At 49.8% G+C, this 17,788-nt stretch overlaps 1 protein-coding gene and 1 long non-coding RNA gene across 25 annotated transcripts in view; one reads left to right on the top strand and one right to left on the bottom strand.

Annotated features, from left to right (window-relative positions):
• CACNA1G (calcium voltage-gated channel subunit alpha1 G) overlaps positions 1–17,788 on the top strand; it is a 102,175-nt gene that overhangs the window by 36,255 nt on the left and 48,132 nt on the right. For 12 of the 24 annotated variants that reach the window (XR_001859544.1, XM_017726812.1, XM_017726801.1 and 9 more), the window contains exons 13-19: positions 354–509; positions 4,659–4,727; positions 5,972–5,998; positions 7,853–7,946; positions 8,512–9,275; positions 14,796–14,896; positions 16,091–16,214. Coding sequence is in view for 23 of the 24 variants with exons in the window: in XM_017726812.1 (XP_017582301.1) it covers positions 354–509; positions 4,659–4,727; positions 5,972–5,998; positions 7,853–7,946; positions 8,512–9,275; positions 14,796–14,896; positions 16,091–16,214 (1,335 nt within the window). In the remaining variant the exon portion in view is untranslated. The remainder of the gene's footprint in view (positions 1–353; positions 510–4,658; positions 4,728–5,971; positions 5,999–7,852; positions 7,947–8,511; positions 9,276–14,795; positions 14,897–16,090; positions 16,215–17,788) is intronic. The other 12 variants (XM_017726809.1, XM_017726805.1, XM_017726808.1 and 9 more) reach the window with 6 other exon arrangements.
• On the bottom strand, positions 2,836–5,088 carry LOC108444845. The gene is made up of 2 exons (XR_001859545.1): positions 4,989–5,088; positions 2,836–4,626 (listed from the first exon to the last, which is right to left on the bottom strand). It is a non-coding gene; the product is annotated as an uncharacterized LOC108444845 (long non-coding RNA).

Raw genomic sequence — 17,788 nt, 5'->3', positions numbered from 1 at the left:
TGTGCAGGGGTTTTTTTTCTAGCAGCTCTGGGCCCTGTAACTCTGGGATCTGTGGAGGACTTTTAGTCATTTTGACTGACCAAAGGAAAGGTCTGACCAGTGTGATGTTACCCTCCCTTATGGCTGTCCCTGGACATGGGGGATGGTCAGGGCACTTTGCACAGGGTCCTTGCTGGTGGTTAGGAATCACAGTCACTCTGGTCCTCTGGTCTTCTGTGGCTCAGAAGGGATTTATCCTCTTGTGGTTACAGCTACAGTGGATACCCTAAAAGCTTGTCTGGCCTATCCAGAGCGTGGATACCCAGCATGCTATCCTCCAGCATCTCCACAGTCCTGATACCCTTCCTCTGCAGATTTTGACCCAGGAAGACTGGAACAAGGTCCTTTACAATGGGATGGCCTCCACCTCATCCTGGGCTGCTCTCTACTTCATCGCTCTCATGACGTTTGGGAATTACGTTCTCTTTAATCTGCTGGTGGCCATCCTGGTAGAGGGTTTCCAGACAGAGGTAATGTCCTCATGCTCGTGCCTTTGCTTTCTTCTCAAGTTTCAGGGCCTCCAGATCCTGGAATCTGATTTCTGAGGCGGACAGCAATACCTTGACAGAAGTGGTATGGGGAAAATGTGGGGTAAAATATTAGGTCTTCTTTTTATGGTTTTTTTTTTCTTCTTTTTTTATTTCTGTAGCCATGGTGCAATTTAATACAGCAAACCCTCTAAATGAAGGGCTTAAATGAAAAGCATTGTTAGCATTAATGCAGGAGTGGGAATTGAGGGGTGAGTCAGGCACTGCGGATGGGATTGCTGCTATGACAGTCTCTTTGAAACAGTTTTCCCCGTGTTTGTCATCCAGATTAAAGGCCCCTCCTGAAAACTTACACAGGCTGGTAAGAGATTAGTGACATGATTATCTTTTTTCATGGTATGCGTTCATGGAGCTCTTCCAGTTTCCAGCCCTGCAATGCTCTGCATATTTTAAAGTATATGATTTCTGATCTCTGCCATCTGCTCCCTCGCAATGGGAGCTTCCATGAGACATCCTGGGTTTCTGGAGGCTTTGAGGGGAACATAGGCTTGAGCTCAACCTTTTTTTCCATCCTACTGCCAATCCAACTGTCCAGCTTGGAGTGGGTGTGCATGTCACCTAGTCCCCCTCAGAGTGGGGGACCTGTGATGCCCACCTTCTCCCTGCAAAAAACTTTTCAGCTGTTGAAGAACCCCCATAAGGGGAGGGGACCCTTACACCCTGCCTGGATGGTTGGTTGGAGATGTAAATATAACCTAAAACTCCTCACTGGGGTCTGCTTGTATGGGCTGTGCTTCTACACTCTATCTCTGATTTTTATAAGCATTCTGGGGTGAATAAATATTATTTAGGATTTGTTGTATGTGTATTATAATATCCTGCCACCCTACAAACAGATCATTACTATTTTTGAAGTCTGGAGTTAAATTAATGGAGTCATACCAGGACATAGCAAGAAGAAATATTTTTTTATATCGTCTGTCTCCGTGCTGGTGCTTTTCTTTTTTAATTGTTACTGTTGTAGCTGTTTCTGTCTGTAAATGCCCCCCACCATTCAGCCAAAGGGACAATCACTGCTGGGTTCTCTAGAAGAGCAAAATGTTCCCTTGCCCAGTTCTCTCAAATAGCAAAAATGTTCCCGTGCCTGAGTGAGAAGAGGTACAAAGCTCCTTGTCTGCTCCTGGTGACAGCTTCGAAACCCAACCTTTGTTCAGTCTGGCAAATTGATCTTTGAAGGTCACCAGCACAGGAGATGCACACCTGGTGCACCCACTGTGCAGAGAAAAGGATACAGCCTTTAAATGCAGCAGCCCCTTTGCCAGCCCCTGGCCCTCGAGGGAGGCTGACTCCTCTGCCCCTTGGCTCAGCCTGCTTTCCCATGGGGGAGCATGCTCCTGCTCTACCACTGCAGCATGCCTCTTCCTGGGCAGCAAATTATCCCTTGCCTTGTGGCCACCTGTGCCATGGTGCAACTCCCTGTAAAGTCATGGCCTGCCTTAATGTGTTGTGGTTTTATTCCAGTAATGATGTCCTTGAGAGTATGGCTACTCTGGAGTCAGGGAAGTGCCTGCAGCACTCCTGAAATTTGCTCTTGGCTATTTGCTGCAGCTGGGCTGCTGCATCCACTGCCCCCACCTCTCCTCTGCCAGGGCAGTGCTGGGCTGGTCTGAGCCAGCTCCAGGATATCTGTATGAGCTGAAATATGCTTTTAGGGCTGTGTAAATCAGGCAGGAACCTCTGATTTTGGACAGCACTGGGACAGCCTGAAGCCAGTGATGCTCATGCCAGTATTGAGGTGGGCACAGGGACCAGGAACCAGAGCAGCCCCTGAAGAGCTGGTTTGCCAGTCCTGTCCAGCAATGGCAATTTTAGCAAACTCACACCATATTTCTATAATTTGTGACTCTGATTACACTGCTATTTTATATCTCAGGCACTGATGATAGCTTTTTAATAATAATCTCCCTTCCACATCCTCGTTATTCTGAGTCCTCTACATTCTTCCAGTGAAGTGCAATGACACCAAGAGATCCCTCGGCTCAGTCCAGGTTTCCTGCAGCAGACAGGGAGCAAACATCTCTGGAGGTTGGGCCCCAGGTCTGGCCTTGCTGGTTTATGTTTATTCAGCTTTGCTGGTGTAGCTTTGCGAACAGATCACGTTCTGGTTTTTGCAAGCCAGCACAGAGAGGATCCTCTCCTAAGCAGAATTAATAGAGAGATCATCTCTCACTGTAAACAAACCCCAGTGTCTCCCACCCGTGACTGCACTTGACTCTTCTGAGTTGAGTTTGTTGGGTTTTTTTTTCCATTCTCCTTCAGATTTCTGGGCTGAAACACAATCCTGGGGCTGCTGCCTTTATCTCCCTGGTCCTTGAGTGCCTTTCCTCAATCCACAAGCACCTCGTTAATTTTAGTGCATGGCTTTGCAGCCCCAGTTGCCAGGCAGCAGATGACTATAAGCAGCTGAAAAACTAAAAGGGCCTTTTCCAAACTTTAAATACAGAGCAATATATTTTGCAGGATTGAGGTGGGTTTTTTTTCCCCCATTTTTGCCTTTAATTTGGTAACCAGCTTCTCTCATGCAAGAGGCACAGGCAGGACTTTTTACCACGTGGTTCTTTTTGACTGCACGTTCCCTGATTGAACTGGACCCTGGTGTTGGTGAGGAGGAGGTGAGCAGAGGACTCCGTTTGATCAAGCTGCTAAGTGGAAATTGCTGCCTGACCACTCAGGTCCCTGCCTTGGAGACTTCTCCCTGAAGAAAGGAATTACTCCCCTTAGTCAGGCATAAAGCTCCTCTCCCAAGGGAATTCCTAATAGTATTATCTCCAAGGCGTATTCTTGCACTGGTAATCCTCCCAGTTTGTGTCCTGTTGTCCCCACCTGTCCTCATTCGTGGGTTTGATCCTCCCCCTCCTTTGTGCCCCGCTCCCTCCCTGGCACCCCAGGTCCTCCAACCTCTCCATCCTTTTCTCTGCAGGACATTACCTGCTTCCTTGGGGAAATACGGATGTTCAACTTCTGGGCTTTCACCAGGGGGAGCAGCCCCTCCTCCTGCAGGGGAGATTTTGGATGGTGTTCTTCTTGCATCCCTTGCCTATTGCATTCCTATCCGCTTCAGTGGGATTTTCCTTGTGAAAGGAAAAGTTTCCATCTTTTCCCTTTCGATGGCTTTTCCATGTCTCTCTCTGTTACAAGCAAAGACTTTAAGCTAAGTGTCCATCACATTGCTGGCAAATCCTTAACCTCTTAATCCCAGCCTAGGCTGGGATGAGTTTTGTAACCATTTAGCAACCAGAGGAAAGATCCATTGCCCTGTAGGCAATAAATTCAGCTGGTGGGACAATCTGTGCCCTCCTGCTGCAGCATGGAACCCCCTCCCACCCCGTGGGACAGGACCAGGCACCACCACACTGCTGGAAAGTGCTGAGGAATATGGGGAGAGCCACTCGAGCAAGGGGAAACACAGCAAGGTGAAAAATTATGTGTGGTTTCCAAGTGGGAAGGGAAAGGCTGACTTCTGGTGCTGTGAAATGATGTTGGGGTCCTGGGGGTGGCAGAATTTCTCAGGATGGGGCTGTGCCCCTCTGGCTGCAGACCCCTGGTTTAAACTGCTGATTTAAATGGGTGTCTCCACCAACAGGGCTGAGGAGGGACTGTGTCTCTCCTGAAATTAGGTATTTCACCTACAAGAGCACTGATATTGTGTTAATCAAACATTCATTAAAAGCCTCCATTGCTGCTTAATGAAGGCGTAATAAATAAAGATGCTATTATACAGCTGCAAAAAAAAAAAAAAGTCATGTTTTCAATTATTAGCTGGTGTTTCATTAGCACAATTATCACTTAGGAGCTGAAGCAAGCTCTGTTCGAAACACTTAATTTAAAGGGTGTAAGGCTGGTCCCTTCAAAGGGCTTCTCTCTACCCACTCTCTCCCTGTGCTGAGCAGAACGGATCCAGTGCCTGGCTCTCCATCGTGGCCACACACTGCCCTCCTCCCCCTTCCCCTCTCCTTCCCTCCCTCTTCTTGTGTGTTTTTTGATTCCCCACTCAGTCCTGCTGTTGAAACTGTGAAAATTGAACCCCACCTTCCCCTTCCTCCCCCCTCCCTGCCCCCGTTTCTCCTTCAGGAGATCTCCAAGCGAGAAGAAGCGAGTGGGCAGTTAAGCTGTATTCAGCTGCCTGTCGACTCGTCGGGGGTACGTACAGCACATCCCACCGCCACCGTGCTTGTCTCTCGTGGTGCCTGGTCACACACCGTGGTGCTGTTCTCATCGTAGTAGCTGTCATTCTTTTGGGGTTTATTTGGGTCTTTTGGAAGTGGTTTTTGGTTTTTCTTTCCTTTTTGTCACCCTCATTGTCAAGTCAGCCCTGATTTTAAGTCCCTTCCTTCTTTGAGCGAGCCAGGTAAATTAAGGTGGGTGCTTCAAAGTGGCTGATGTGGCCACAGCCAACACCACCTCCCCCCTCCCTGCCCCCGTTTCTCCTTCAGGAGATCTCCAAGCGAGAAGAAGCGAGTGGGCAGTTAAGCTGTATTCAGCTGCCTGTCGACTCGTCGGGGGTACGTACAGCACATCCCACCGCCACCGTGCTTGTCTCTCGTGGTGCCTGGTCACACACCGTGGTGCTGTTCTCATCGTAGTAGCTGTCATTCTTTTGGGGTTTATTTGGGTCTTTTGGAAGTGGTTTTTGGTTTTTCTTTCCTTTTTGTCACCCTCATTGTCAAGTCAGCCCTGATTTTAAGTCCCTTCCTTCTTTGAGCGAGCCAGGTAAATTAAGGTGGGTGCTTCAAAGTGGCTGCTGTGGCTCCAGCCAACAGCTCTCGCTGACCCCTGTCTGGATGCCTGCCCTGGGGAAGGCTCCCCAAGGGGCTGCCACATGGCACAGTCACATCCTGGGGATGTGGATGGTGATGCTGATTGCTGGGCACGCCTGCCAAGGCTCCCTCACACAGGCGGGGGAGGATGCCCAGGAGTGAAGGGACCTGGAATCAAACCTGTTTTGATAGGTGTGTGTGTGTTGACGTGTGTGTGGGAGCCCTGTGCTCTGCAGGACAGGGTAGGATGGCAGCAGCTGCACTGTGGCGTGTCCCAGGAAGGCCGGTGGGAATGCTGGGATTGCCAGCGGGATGCCACGTTACAGGATGCGAAATGGTTCCCTTCAGCTCTGAGGAAGCCGCGGATCTCCGAAGCACAGCACACCCCAAAACCTCACCCTTCTGCCAACCTCATCTCTCTCTTCACCACTCCCTTCCCTTTCTGTCCTTTCCAAGAAGCCTGGCTTTTCCCTCAGCCCAAAAGCCCTTTCCCCTCGTATCCCAGTGTGTCAGTCCCTTTTGGTACAGGCTGGTTTAGCCGTTGTACTGCCTGGTCCAGCCTGACATCCACTCGTTTCCCAAAAGGATTTTAACTCCCTGTTCTCTCATAACCCCTTTTCTATCCAGAAAGGCAAACTGGGAGTGCAAGAACAGGTAACGGGCAGCAGCGCCGGCTGCGAGATGTTTGCCTGCACCGTCCTGAGTCTGGCACGTGGTGTTTGGGAGGGGATGCTCACTGCCCTCCAGACGTGGGGTTTGGTGCTGGGGAAGGGGGTGGGAAGTCCCCACATAGCTCTGATTTTCCCTCTCGGCACATGTCTCACTGTGCCCCTTTAAAACTTTCCTTGGGACTGTTGAAGAGCACTCCAGGAATACAAATCACGTCAAATTCTTCCCATTATTTATTTCTTTTTAAAAACTCATTAGGGAGAATGAGTAATTCCTGGCAGGCCTGATGACAGGCTGAGCTGGGAGCCTCCGTGGGGAGCATACCTGGAGCCAGCTGGAGCCCCTGTTCACACAGAGACTGGATCTGACTCCAGCAAAGCTCAGGCCAGCCTGACTTTACTGCTCCCCCTTGCAAGGTGCATTCCTGACCTTCTCAGACTGTGTCCTGCAGGAGGAGCTTCCCTGAAAATCACAGAAGTCCTGGATCCTCAGGAGAGGAAATTTTGAGCCAACACTTCACGTCACACTTTCTTTTGCCTTGAAAATATCTCAGAGTGTCCAGTGTGCCTGGAAAAAATATCTTTAACAGTTTAGTGACCCCACACTAAATAGGGGAAGAGTATTGGGGCTCATCCCTCTGGGGTTTTGCTTAAAAATGGGGTGCAGGGCACTGACCTATGTTGGATTCATCTCTTCCTCCTGTCCCATGCTGGGTCCTTCTGAGATTTTACAATCAACAGGTACCCGAGCACCAAACCTCAGCAGTGCTGGCCAGGGCTCCTGGGGATGCAGCTTAGCCTTGGTGGGGTTTTCTGGGGCTCCTGGGCTCTCACTGCTAAAGTGAGGGTCTGCTTGGCTTCTCCCATCCCAGCATCTTCCCCCCCTTCCCACCTCTCCTCCATTGTGACAGGGCTTGGTGCCCTTTGCCAGAGCAGTGGTTTCAGCCATGAATCCTCCTCTTTTTGGATGGGTATCGATCGTTCTGGCGAGCACCTCTGCCCCTCTTAGGTGTATCCTGACTATACCACACCCTAAGCGCCTTTCTGCAGTGCCAGTGGACAGAATCAGGGTCTGTGCCACAAGACTGAGCAAGAGCCCAGGCACCACGTTGAGAGCAATGGTCAGCATCATCTTCCTCTGCCTGAGGATGGGCACCTGTCAGAGCAGGCAGGTCTCGCTCAACCACCGACGTTTGAAATGATACAGCAGAATTTAAACCCCCCAAATGATCCAGCATAAATCCCCAAAACTCCCGCTCCTCTTGTGTGTGGCAGCTGGGAGGGAAAGGGCCCCTTGTGGCAGCCGATGTTGGGTACTGCCACCTGGATCCTCTCTGTGCTGATGGGGCGTCCATGGACACGTGCACATTTGTCACGTTGGAAATTCGGGGTCTGTTGTGCCCTTTCCAAACCCTGGATTGCTCCATCAAAGCATCACTAGGAAGAGCCACACCCAGGGAGTTTTAGGTGTGTAAATTCAGAGAGATTTAGTAGGATCATCTTTTGTCCTCAAATTGCTCATTGATATCTGTCCTTCCCTAACATCTGCCACATATGCAATTCCAGCAGCACAAATTAAGCAATAGTTTGTTTTTTCTCCTGATCCCTTTCTGGGACCGTGTTTGGAGCCAGAGGCAATCCGTCTTCCTGGGAGGAGGTTAATTAGTCTGTGGTATAAACCTGTGCATGCGTCATTCTGTGGAAGGTGATGTTGCATCGTGGTACCCAGTTCAGTGGATCCGTAGGTGTGGTGTTGGACACGGGAATCCATTTTTGCAGAGGGCTGTCCATGCACTGTGGCCTCTCAGCCTCCTTGCTGAAGCCTTCTGTTTTGCTCCAGGGTGATGCTTCCAAGTCCGATTCCGAGGGGGATCTCTTCCCCCACAGCCTGGAAGAGGAGGGAGGACTTAAGAAAAACTTGTCAAATCCAGCCTGTGAGTAATAACCCCGGGAGGACAGGCCCTTCCACAGAAAGGAAAACAGTGCAAACAGTGTGTCCGAAAGGAAAAAACCCTCCTAGAGGAAACGCTGTAGGTCCCCGTTGTGTCATGCTTGACTTTGCAGCACGCTCGGGGTGGGATTGTGGGATGCAGGCAGGGAGAGACATGATTGCATTCGAACTGTAATTTCCTCACCAAGCCAGAGGTCTGGTCTCCTCCTCTGCTGGAGGAGTTTGGAGAAAGAGGATGGAGGGAGCGGGCAGGAAGTTCCAGGGTTGGAGCTGGTGGGTGTTTGATTGGAGGTTGAGGGGCAGCAGGCGACATTTTGGGTGTGCTCTCCTCTACCGCTGACACTGATCCCTTTGACACCTGATCCCATTCCTGTTTGACATCCCCCTGCTGGGCTGAACGACCCAATTCTCCAGAAGGGTTTTTTGGCCCACATCCCCCTGATGCTCAGAGCAGAGCCCTTCCTGTGCAGCAGCTTTGCCTCCCCACGAGCAGGCTGTAGGTGTTCCCCCTTGAGGTGTGACACCTAAAACCCGCTTGTGTCTTCCAGTGATGGCCCTGAGCGACCACCCGGAGCTGAAGAAGAGCCTGACCCCGCCGCTCATCATCCACACGGCCGCCACGCCCATGCCCATGCCCAAGAGCGCCGTGTTCGGGGACGCGGCTCAGGGCCACGAGTCCCGCCGGGCCAGCGGCGTCTCCATGGACCCCGCGGCTGCCTACGAGCTCAAGTCCCCGGTACTCGCATCACCTCCTCCTGCGGATGTTCAGTGCGTCCGTGGGGCTGTCCGTCCATCCAGCCGCCCCCGCCGGCCTGGGGCGGGTGACACGGGGCTGATGCGCTCCCTGTCCCTGTCCTTCCCGCAGCCCAGCACCCGCAGCTCCCCGCACAGTCCCTGGCGTGCCAGCAGCTCCTGGAACAGCCGCCGCTCCAGCTGGAACAGCATCGGCCGGGCCCCCAGCCTCAAGCGGCGGGGGCAGAGCGGCGAGCGCAGGTCCCTCCTGTCCGGGGAGGGGAAGGAGAGCTCCGAGGAAGGGGACAGCTCGGATGAGGAGCACTCCAGCCGGGCCGGCAGCTTCAATGGCTCTTTGCCTCACCGCATGGAGTCGCTGGAAACAAAAGGGTCCTTTGACCTCCAGGATACCCTGCAGGTGCCTTCCCTGTACAGGACCAGCAGCATGCACAGCACCAGAACCTCTGCCTCTGAGCACCAGGACTGCAATGGGAGGACCTCTCCGGGTCTGCTGCTGCACCAGCTCCACCTGGATGAGCCCCACCAGGATGGTGATGATGGCGATGATGAAGGCAACATGGTAAGGAAGTGCCACGTGCTCATTTTGGGCTTTTTGACTTGTCAAAGCAAAGCTTGTCCCCGAGTGCACAAGTGGGTGCAAAAGGGATTAGGTCTCACCATCACCGCCAGACCAGACCAGAGTCACCCAGAAGGTTTCTGGGCAGTGGATGCTCTCAGAAATGGGGTTGGTGTCCTATTAAGTGTTACAGGGCAGTATCAGATGGCTCATGATGGAGACATCAGGGCAGAACTGCCCAGGTTCCACTAAATCGTGCAGAGTGAAGGCTATCTATTTAGTACACATGCTTTTCTGTGTTCATTTTTCCTTTTTTTTTTTTAAGCAAAACAAGTAACTCTCCCTGCTTTCTGTCTGTTATTCAGTTTTCTGCCCCCACACCAGCAGCAGAAAATTTCTGTAGACAATGAAAGGGCAAGGCTTGGTCCCCCATTCCCATGGCAGCATTAGTCCCATGGAGATGGTGATAATTTCAGAGGCTCTGCATTAATTTCCATCTGAAGAGGCATTTCACCGATGAGTGTCTCTTTCACAGGTCCAAAAAGTGGCATTTAGGAAATATTAGCTGAAAAGACTGCAAGTGCAGGGAAGGGATGAGGGTTCCTGATCCTTTTTTCACGTGGATGTTTGTATCTTAAGGGGGAAAAAAGGGAATCTGGCTGCTTTTCCAAAGTTGTTTGCATGACTGGCAGAGTGGGGCTTGAGTTGGGTACAAGGGTGTCGCAGTTCCGGCTGTCACGTGTCCATTGGGGCCAGTTTTGGAGTGTTTCCTGCTCTTCCCAGGTTACCTCTTTGTTTGATTATACCTTGTTCCCAGATTTAAAAATGTGATGGTCTGATGTGTCATCCCCAGGGGTGACTCTGTTTCTGTTGGGGGAGCGGGTAGGGTTTGGGCAGAGACATGTGATGGTAGCAGGGCTGTTCTGAGAACAGGAAAGCTGCAGACTGTAGACGTGATTTTACTCTTTTGCACGGAGTTTATTGAATGAAAATGGAACTGGGATGATATGAAGGGAAGTGAGAGGCAGCGTTGGCTCCCGAGTCCTCTGTTCCTTACGGGAGGAGAAGGAGAGTTAGTGCTGGCAGAATGGAGTCACTCAGCTGTGACTGCCTTTGCAAAAAGCCATTATCCCATTACATCTCCAGCATGGATCCTCAGCCTGGGATTTTTACTGATTGTCATAACCTGCTTTTTAACTTCCATAAAATAAATTGAATTCGTAAGAAAAGGAGCAGTAATTATTTTTGGAAAAAAACCCCACTATTAAAACTGTTCAAGAGACCATGCTCTTTATTGCTAGCTAGGGATTTTTTTTCTCATGCTCCAGCATCTGCTGCTTTTCCAGCTCACCTGGTCCAATCATCCCACCGGTCCCTTTCTTTTTCCCCCCCCAGGATCAAAAGCCAGCAGTCCCCCTTGTGCTGGGTGTGGTGTGATGGGATGTGTCCCTCCTCTTCCAGCCCCCAGCCAGTGCTGACAATGAACTGTTGGATAAGATTTTTAATTTTTATTATCTGCTTTTAGCATAAACTGAGCATCATCCTCTGTGTACTGAGGTCTGGCCATGGAGGGTGTGATCACCTCAATACCCTCCCATGGAATGGTCAGAAGCAAATGAAAAGGGCAAGAATTGACAGAATAGGGGAAATAAATTGTGTCCCAGCCCATGGGATAGCCACAACTGGGACACTTGCAGATGACTGGTGCCTTTCCTCATGCTCTGAAATAAGTCTTCACTGCAAATCACTAAACCAGATGGATCAGAAAATATTGCTTAGATTAGCAAAATGAACCCCCAGGTTGCAGAGCTTCCCTTTGGGATTCCCTCCTGACATTTGGGGGGAAACTTTGCTCCTAAATTAGCCTTGACAAAGTCAGGGAAGAAAAAAAATAGCGTTTTAAATGGAAAAAATGAAATACAGAACTCCCCATCAACAAAAGAAGAGAAGAACTTGACTGTTACTCAGATCAAAGTAATCCTAAATATGCCCTTCTGCATCAAAGCTTTGCATCCCTCCTTGCTGCCTGGATTTGATTGTCTCTGTGCAGAAATTAAGGAAGAGCAAAGGCTTCATCAGGATTTCCCAGGCTCCCCCTATATTAGTGCTGCTCTGCTGCTTTCAATGAGTTTATTCTGAATTCCCATCCCTCCAAGGGGCCAGAATCAGGCCCCTGACAGCTTCTCTCCCCAGAAGCAGGAAACCAGGGTGCTGAAATCTGTTCTTTGTTGCGTCACGGCAGACAAGGAGTCTCTCACAGAGAGAGTGAGCCACAGCCTTCTTGGGTTCACGTGGCTGTGATTGGGATCAGGAATCTGCTGCCAGGTCTTTGTTGTTTCCAGCTGCTGGATTTTAGACCCTCTTAGGTGCTTTCTACCCAAATTGCTGAGTGCTCAGAGCAGAAAGTAAGGGAAATATTGAATATGCAATCAATGTGTCCCCTCCTCCCCAAAACCTCACTGCATTTTGCTATTGCAGCTCCTTTCCCTTTGCCGATTCCACTTTTTCTCTGTGGCGTGCGGTCCAGCCACTCCCAAACCCTCTCAGCTTGTCCCTGTTGCATATTAAAATTAAATAATCAGGTCCCAAGCGCCTCTGTGCAGCTTCCAGCTTGCCTGGAGGTCCTCTGCCGCTCACAGAGCGTTTTTCAGCAGTTCCCCCATCCTTATAATAAATCTTTTATAAATCTGAGCCTTTCCCTTACTCTGAGGAGTGCATCAGTCATCTTTTATTGCCAACTGCCTTTCATCCTACCCTCAGAAGTGCATTAATATCTGAAATTCCTATTAAAAAAAAAAGAAAAACTAGCTATTTATCAGCAGCTCTCATTGCTGTGGGATTGAGGGGCTCCATTCCCACTGCTGCCTGTTAGCACCCAGCATCTTCCCGTGTCCTGGCTCCTGCTGCCTCTGGTGAGGGGTTTGGATGGGCTTACCCAGGGAGATTTTGTCCAAGTCACTGGCAACTGAATTGAAGAGTAGTTTTCTTCTCCCCCCACATCTTTATTCATCCTGTCCAGGTGTGGTTTATGAACAAATAGATGTGATTTAAGCCACATAATTGACGTCTCACTTTGAACATAATGCAGGCTTGAACAGCAATCAGCCCCATTGTCAGCGCTCGGAGCCTGCCTGGACCTCGCTGGGAAAGCCTTGGATGGGGCTGAGGCTGGAAACACTCGGGGTTTATTTCACAAATACCTTACATTTGGCACGAATTAACTGAACTGTGCTGTTCTGCTGGTGGAAATATGGAGTAATTCCTCTGAGTTTAGGTTTCTGGGGATGTACTTGGCCCTGCTCAGAGCAGCTGGGCTGAAGCCCCAGCCGAGCCCTGGTGCTCACCCTTACTGTAACCCACCGAATAGAGAGACATGATGGAAGATCACTTTTTGCCTTTGTTATCTGATTTAGCCCATGAACTGCAAGCTGCAACAATTAGCTAAACCCCAAAATATCTTTGGCATTAAGATTGGACAAAAGGAATATAAAGAAGCATTCTGTGCTGCTGACGCATTACCATTCACTACAAATCCCCTTGATAAATACCAGAACTGCTTTGAATAATAGATACTTCTGGAAACCTTCCAGCTCACAAAATGAACTGGACTGAGTCGTAGCTATTACTCCATGTCCAGAGGCTGGGGTAGCAGTCACTGCTCTCACCACAGCTTTGAGCAGACACCCGATTTTTATCCATTTATTTACCTTTGTTAAATCTATGGATAATTAGACTAACCAGGCTGCTTGAAGGGATAACACAACCCCAAGGATGCATGCTCTATTAAATACAGTTTAGAGAGAAGGGAGCAGTTCTGACTCCTTGCCTGAAGCTGGAAAAGGGATGTGAGAACATCCAAGACAACCAAAACTCCACTGGTGTGCGGTGCATGGTCTGTGTGTGTAGAAGTTGAGGGAAGGATGGATGGCTGAAGGATCAGGGTAGAAAGCTTTAACTTTTCTTTTTGTTATTCTAAGTTTTCTTCTTATTTGCCCAAGGTGATTTTCATTTTCTGAAGGGTTCAGGTTGTCACCAAGGGCTTTCATTAAAGCAAGCCTACACCAGTTATTCCCCATCACTAATGAGATTCCAGGCTGGGTGTATATAGAAGGAGAAAGCACTTCCTCCACTCCACTCAATTACCCTAACAAATCCCATTTTTACAGTCCAGAGTACTCCAAGTGCTAACAGTTTGCCTCAAAATGAATCCTTCCTCCCTCTTTCCAAGATGAAATAAATAAAAGTGCCTCAGTCCTGGAGCACAGGTGCTCCTGGGGTGTGAGGGTGATTCCTTCACACCCCTCTGTGTCCTCACGGCCCTGAAATCTCTAGAAGAAGCTTCAAAGAGCTCACACAGTCACATTTCCAGGTCTGCCCATCCAAGCCCAGGTGGTAGCAGAGAAATAAGGGTGATGAAAGAGCAAGAATTGGTTTTTATTTATCTGCAAATCACTCTGGTGACAGAGCACACACCAGGCTGTGCATTTATCTTCTGGTGCTTCGATGTGGAAGGGCTGGGGAAGCCCTGGTGTGGTGGGCAAGATGTTGGCCTGGCTTTTAATGGTTGTCCATGCACAGGGTGCTAACACTGCTTTGCCAGTGGGATTAAAGATCTTGACTTTCCTTTGGAGGTCTGTGGATGAGAAAGTGATAAACTTAAGTCAGAAGCTGTTGCAGCCAGGATGAGGCATCCCCTCAGCATCCAATTCTGGATGTCTTTGGTTCACTTGTTGGCTCAGGCTTTTGCAGTCTGCCCTCCTGACCTGAAATGACCTTGCAGACAGTCTGTAACACAAGTATGCGTGGCTGAGGATGTGCTGTGGTTTCAAGTAGGAATTAATTTGCAGGAATCGGATGGCCCATGTTCATGCAGGTCAGGCTGACCACAGTGTTCTCTTCTGGCTTTATAATCTCCCATCTAATCTGTTCATGCTGCATGAGGGGCAGACGATCACCGTTGTGCTCCTGGACCAAAACCTGGGCCTCAAATGTTTTCTTCATCTTTCCAGTGGTGCATGGACACGGGGCTTGGCCCAGCAAGCACCAGGAATCTCTCCCTCTGCTCCCTTTATAACCTCTGACATAAACATTCCATATTGTTTTTAAAAAACCAAACAGAAATACCCCACAAAAATTCCCCAAAATACCTTAGAAAATTCAGGCAAGCATCTGATGAGTATTTGGAGGGACTGAGAGGGTTATCATTCCTTTGGGCAAGGGTTTTATTTATCACGTTTGTCCTCTTGGATAACTGTGTGCCAGATGCAGTTACTGTGCAGAGAAAGAAGCAAGACCAAGCCCTGTGAGCTCACAGGGCTGGCACAGCCCTCATCTGGCTGCCAGAGCTCCTTCCGCTGCCCAGCTGGGTCTTTTTTGGGGACATTATTTTATTTCAGCTTCACTGAGCACTTGAAGACAAGTGTTTAGTGAAAAGCTGCCCCAAGTCCTTCACGTGGAAGTTTTGAGGGTTCGTTGTTTTAACAGTTCTGTGTTTTCCTCCCGCTCTGTACATTTTCCCCCCAGAGCAAAAGGGACCGCATGAAGGCCTGGGTACGGGCACGGCTCCCCACCTGCTGCAAAGAGAGGGACTCCTGGTCCATCTACATCTTTGCCCCTCACTCCAGGTAAGGCAGGGCACTCGGGCAGTGGTGATGTGATAGGATGGATGGTAACGATGCATGCCCTTGTTACAATGGCTCACCTGCCTGTTTATCCCAGACGGGTCTCTGTGTGTCAGTCCACACAACTCCCAGCCCTTTCCCTGCCCCAGCATGACATCAGGGTCAAATAGCAAACAGCTGCTGGCTGCAGAGAGCACAGGAGTGTCCAATGAAGACCCATAGCCCAGGACATGGCTGCAGCTTCATCAGGTTCCTCATTTACTTTGGCAGTGATGCCAGTGCTCTGAAAGTTTTTCAATTGGTGGAGTGTGATGAACTTGGAGCAAGGGGGAGAGGTGCAGCATCAAGCAGAAAAATCTGAATTGCCCTGCTGCACACTTCCAGCACAGCAAAGGACTCCCTGACCTCCTCAGCCTGCCTCTCAACTGAACTTCTCTGTCCTCTCCCTTCCCTTTCTCTCAGAGAACACCCTCTCCTTGTTGAAGGCCCCTGGCTCTGCCCTTGCCAGAGCCTGGCCTTGTGGAGCCAGCTGAGCTCCGTGCTGTTCGACGCGTTCCTCCGGACGCGCACCCACGTGCCCAAGGGTTTCCCGTGTTGGAGCCGAGGGCCCTGGACAGCATTCAGGTTCATTCATACAAAGATTAGAGAGATTTTCAGAAACAGACTTTGGGAAATGTAATACGGTATTATAAATCCTGGGTCAGTGTACAGCCATCTGTCACAATAAATAGCTTCTATCCCTTTATTCCGTGTGTGCTCAGCCCTTATGGGCTCAGTGGGAGTGTTTTGTCCTTTATTTAAGCTAAACCTGAGCACCAGGAACCAGGTAGGGGGGCAGATCCAAACCTGGCCATGTGTCCAAGTCGTGGAAGCAGCTGCCCCATCCCAAGTGACCAAAATCTGCTACGAGCATTCCAAGGGCTTGAAATTTGTGGCTCAGTTCCATAGCTCAGGTCCCTTTCTGTTCATACCCCAATCTGCCCTCAGCGTGTGGCTCTGCCAGGGAGGGGATTGGGAGATTGGAGCTCATCTGCTTTGCAAGCAGAGCGCTCGATTCTCCTGCTATGTCGAGCTGCTGCATTTGCAAGCAGAGCGCTCGATTCTCCTGCTATGTGTCGAGCTGCTGCGTGTCTCCCCAGCCAGTCGAGCATTAATAGCTAGTCTGTGTCTACTCTCTTTTTTTTCCTCTCTCGACAGATTCCGTCTGATGTGCAATAAAATCATCACTCACAAGATGTTTGATCACGTCGTCTTGGTGATCATTTTCCTGAACTGCATTACCATTGCCATGGAACGACCCAAAATTGAGCCTCACAGCGCTGTGAGTTTCTGAGGTTAAGGTTTTCCTGTGCTCCTTGTGGAGCAAACACCCGTGGCTTGGACTCCACTGCTGTGCACTCAGTCTTGTTTTCTTTCTCTTTTTAAAATGGGAAGGTGCTAACACCCCCTGAGTATCCTTTGAATTAGGTGCAGCAACTCTCCTGGCCCCTACCCCATCTCCTTTCAAAGCAGAAGAGCAGAGATCATGGCCTGCAATATATCCAATATCCCATTTCTGGAAGTACAATCAAGGTTTTAACACATGACATAGCATGACATCTGTCTCGGTTTCCTTCTCTGAGAAACCTTCAAACACTTTTCCTCTCTCAACACAATGTTCACTTCTTCCATCTGTTCCCCACAGGCACGTATGTGTGGTGCAAACGGAATGGGGGAAACTGTTCATTTCATACTCTTCTCTCCCCTTTGTGTATCAGCTTTGTTGTGACACCAGAAAACCTGAATTGATGCAGGCACTGCAATGCCAGTTCTCAGAATCACTTTGTTCTCATATGCTGTGTCAGGATTCCTCAAACTAGACCCTCACAGCACCAGCACCCAGCAATCAGAGGGGCAGAATCATCCTATTGCTCTTTTATTTTGGCATAGATTGGGGCTGAGATGCGCTGGGCTCTTGCTGATTTATCACCCAAGACTGCTCATATCACAATCGTATAGAATCCTGTTTTGTTGATGTAGGCGTGTCAGGCTGTTCATTTTTGTGGCTTTTCAATGTAAGACCTTAAAACTGGAGTCTAGGCTGCTCTGTGCCTATTTTAAGCATTCCCTAGTAGTCCTCCTTACTGTAACAGTTTGCCCAGCAGTCCTTCCCCTAAATCCATTTTTTTTTCAGTTCCCATGCAGCCATGCACCAACTCGCAGCTGCAAGAAGAGAACAGGGCTCCCTGCCAGCTGATCTAGCAGGAGGAGATCACCCTGCTTATCTCTAAATGGGGCACCCTGAGAACCTCCCTTTAAAATCCTAAATGCTTCCTCTGAACCCCTTGCTATGTCCTCTGAGAGTTACCACTCCCCAAGACTGGCTCCGAAGGGGCTGCAGTTACACAGAGATGAAGGGGAATGGGGTGACACGTGTGAGTTGGAGGAGTCCACAGCAAAGAGCTGCAGCACACAAACCCAGTATTTCATACAGGAGAGGAGGAGCTGTGGTGTCCCCTGGCATTGGGAGAGTGCTAAGAGAAAAGGAGGCAGGGAGTGGTGTGAGGTTTGTCACCATCAGGCTATAACCAAGGGAGCTAGACCATGGCCTGGGAGCTGCAGAGAAGAGGAATGCTGGGCACTGGGGCAGGGGAGCCAGGAGGAGTGCATGCGCCCTGCCTGTGCCAATGGAGCTCTCATCTGGAAACCGAGGGAGTTAGTTTAGGTTGAGTTGTTTAAAATAATTGTTCTTTGCTTCCCTGAGCTGCGTATTTTCTATCTGCTTCAAGCGAGTTCTCTGTCCCTGTCCCAGTTTCAGCTGGCTTATCAGAACAGGGGCTGCTGTTGCGAGCCAGCATGTGCTCCCCACTGCAGAGTGCACGACATGGGCTGGGGAGATTATCCTTCAAAATAGCC

The sequence above is a fragment of the Corvus brachyrhynchos genome, unplaced genomic scaffold, assembly GCF_000691975.1.
Source record: "Corvus brachyrhynchos isolate BGI_N302 unplaced genomic scaffold, ASM69197v1 scaffold522, whole genome shotgun sequence".
NCBI classification, from domain to species: Eukaryota; Metazoa; Chordata; class Aves; order Passeriformes; family Corvidae; genus Corvus; species Corvus brachyrhynchos.
This window is presented reverse-complemented; position numbering and strand designations above follow the sequence as displayed.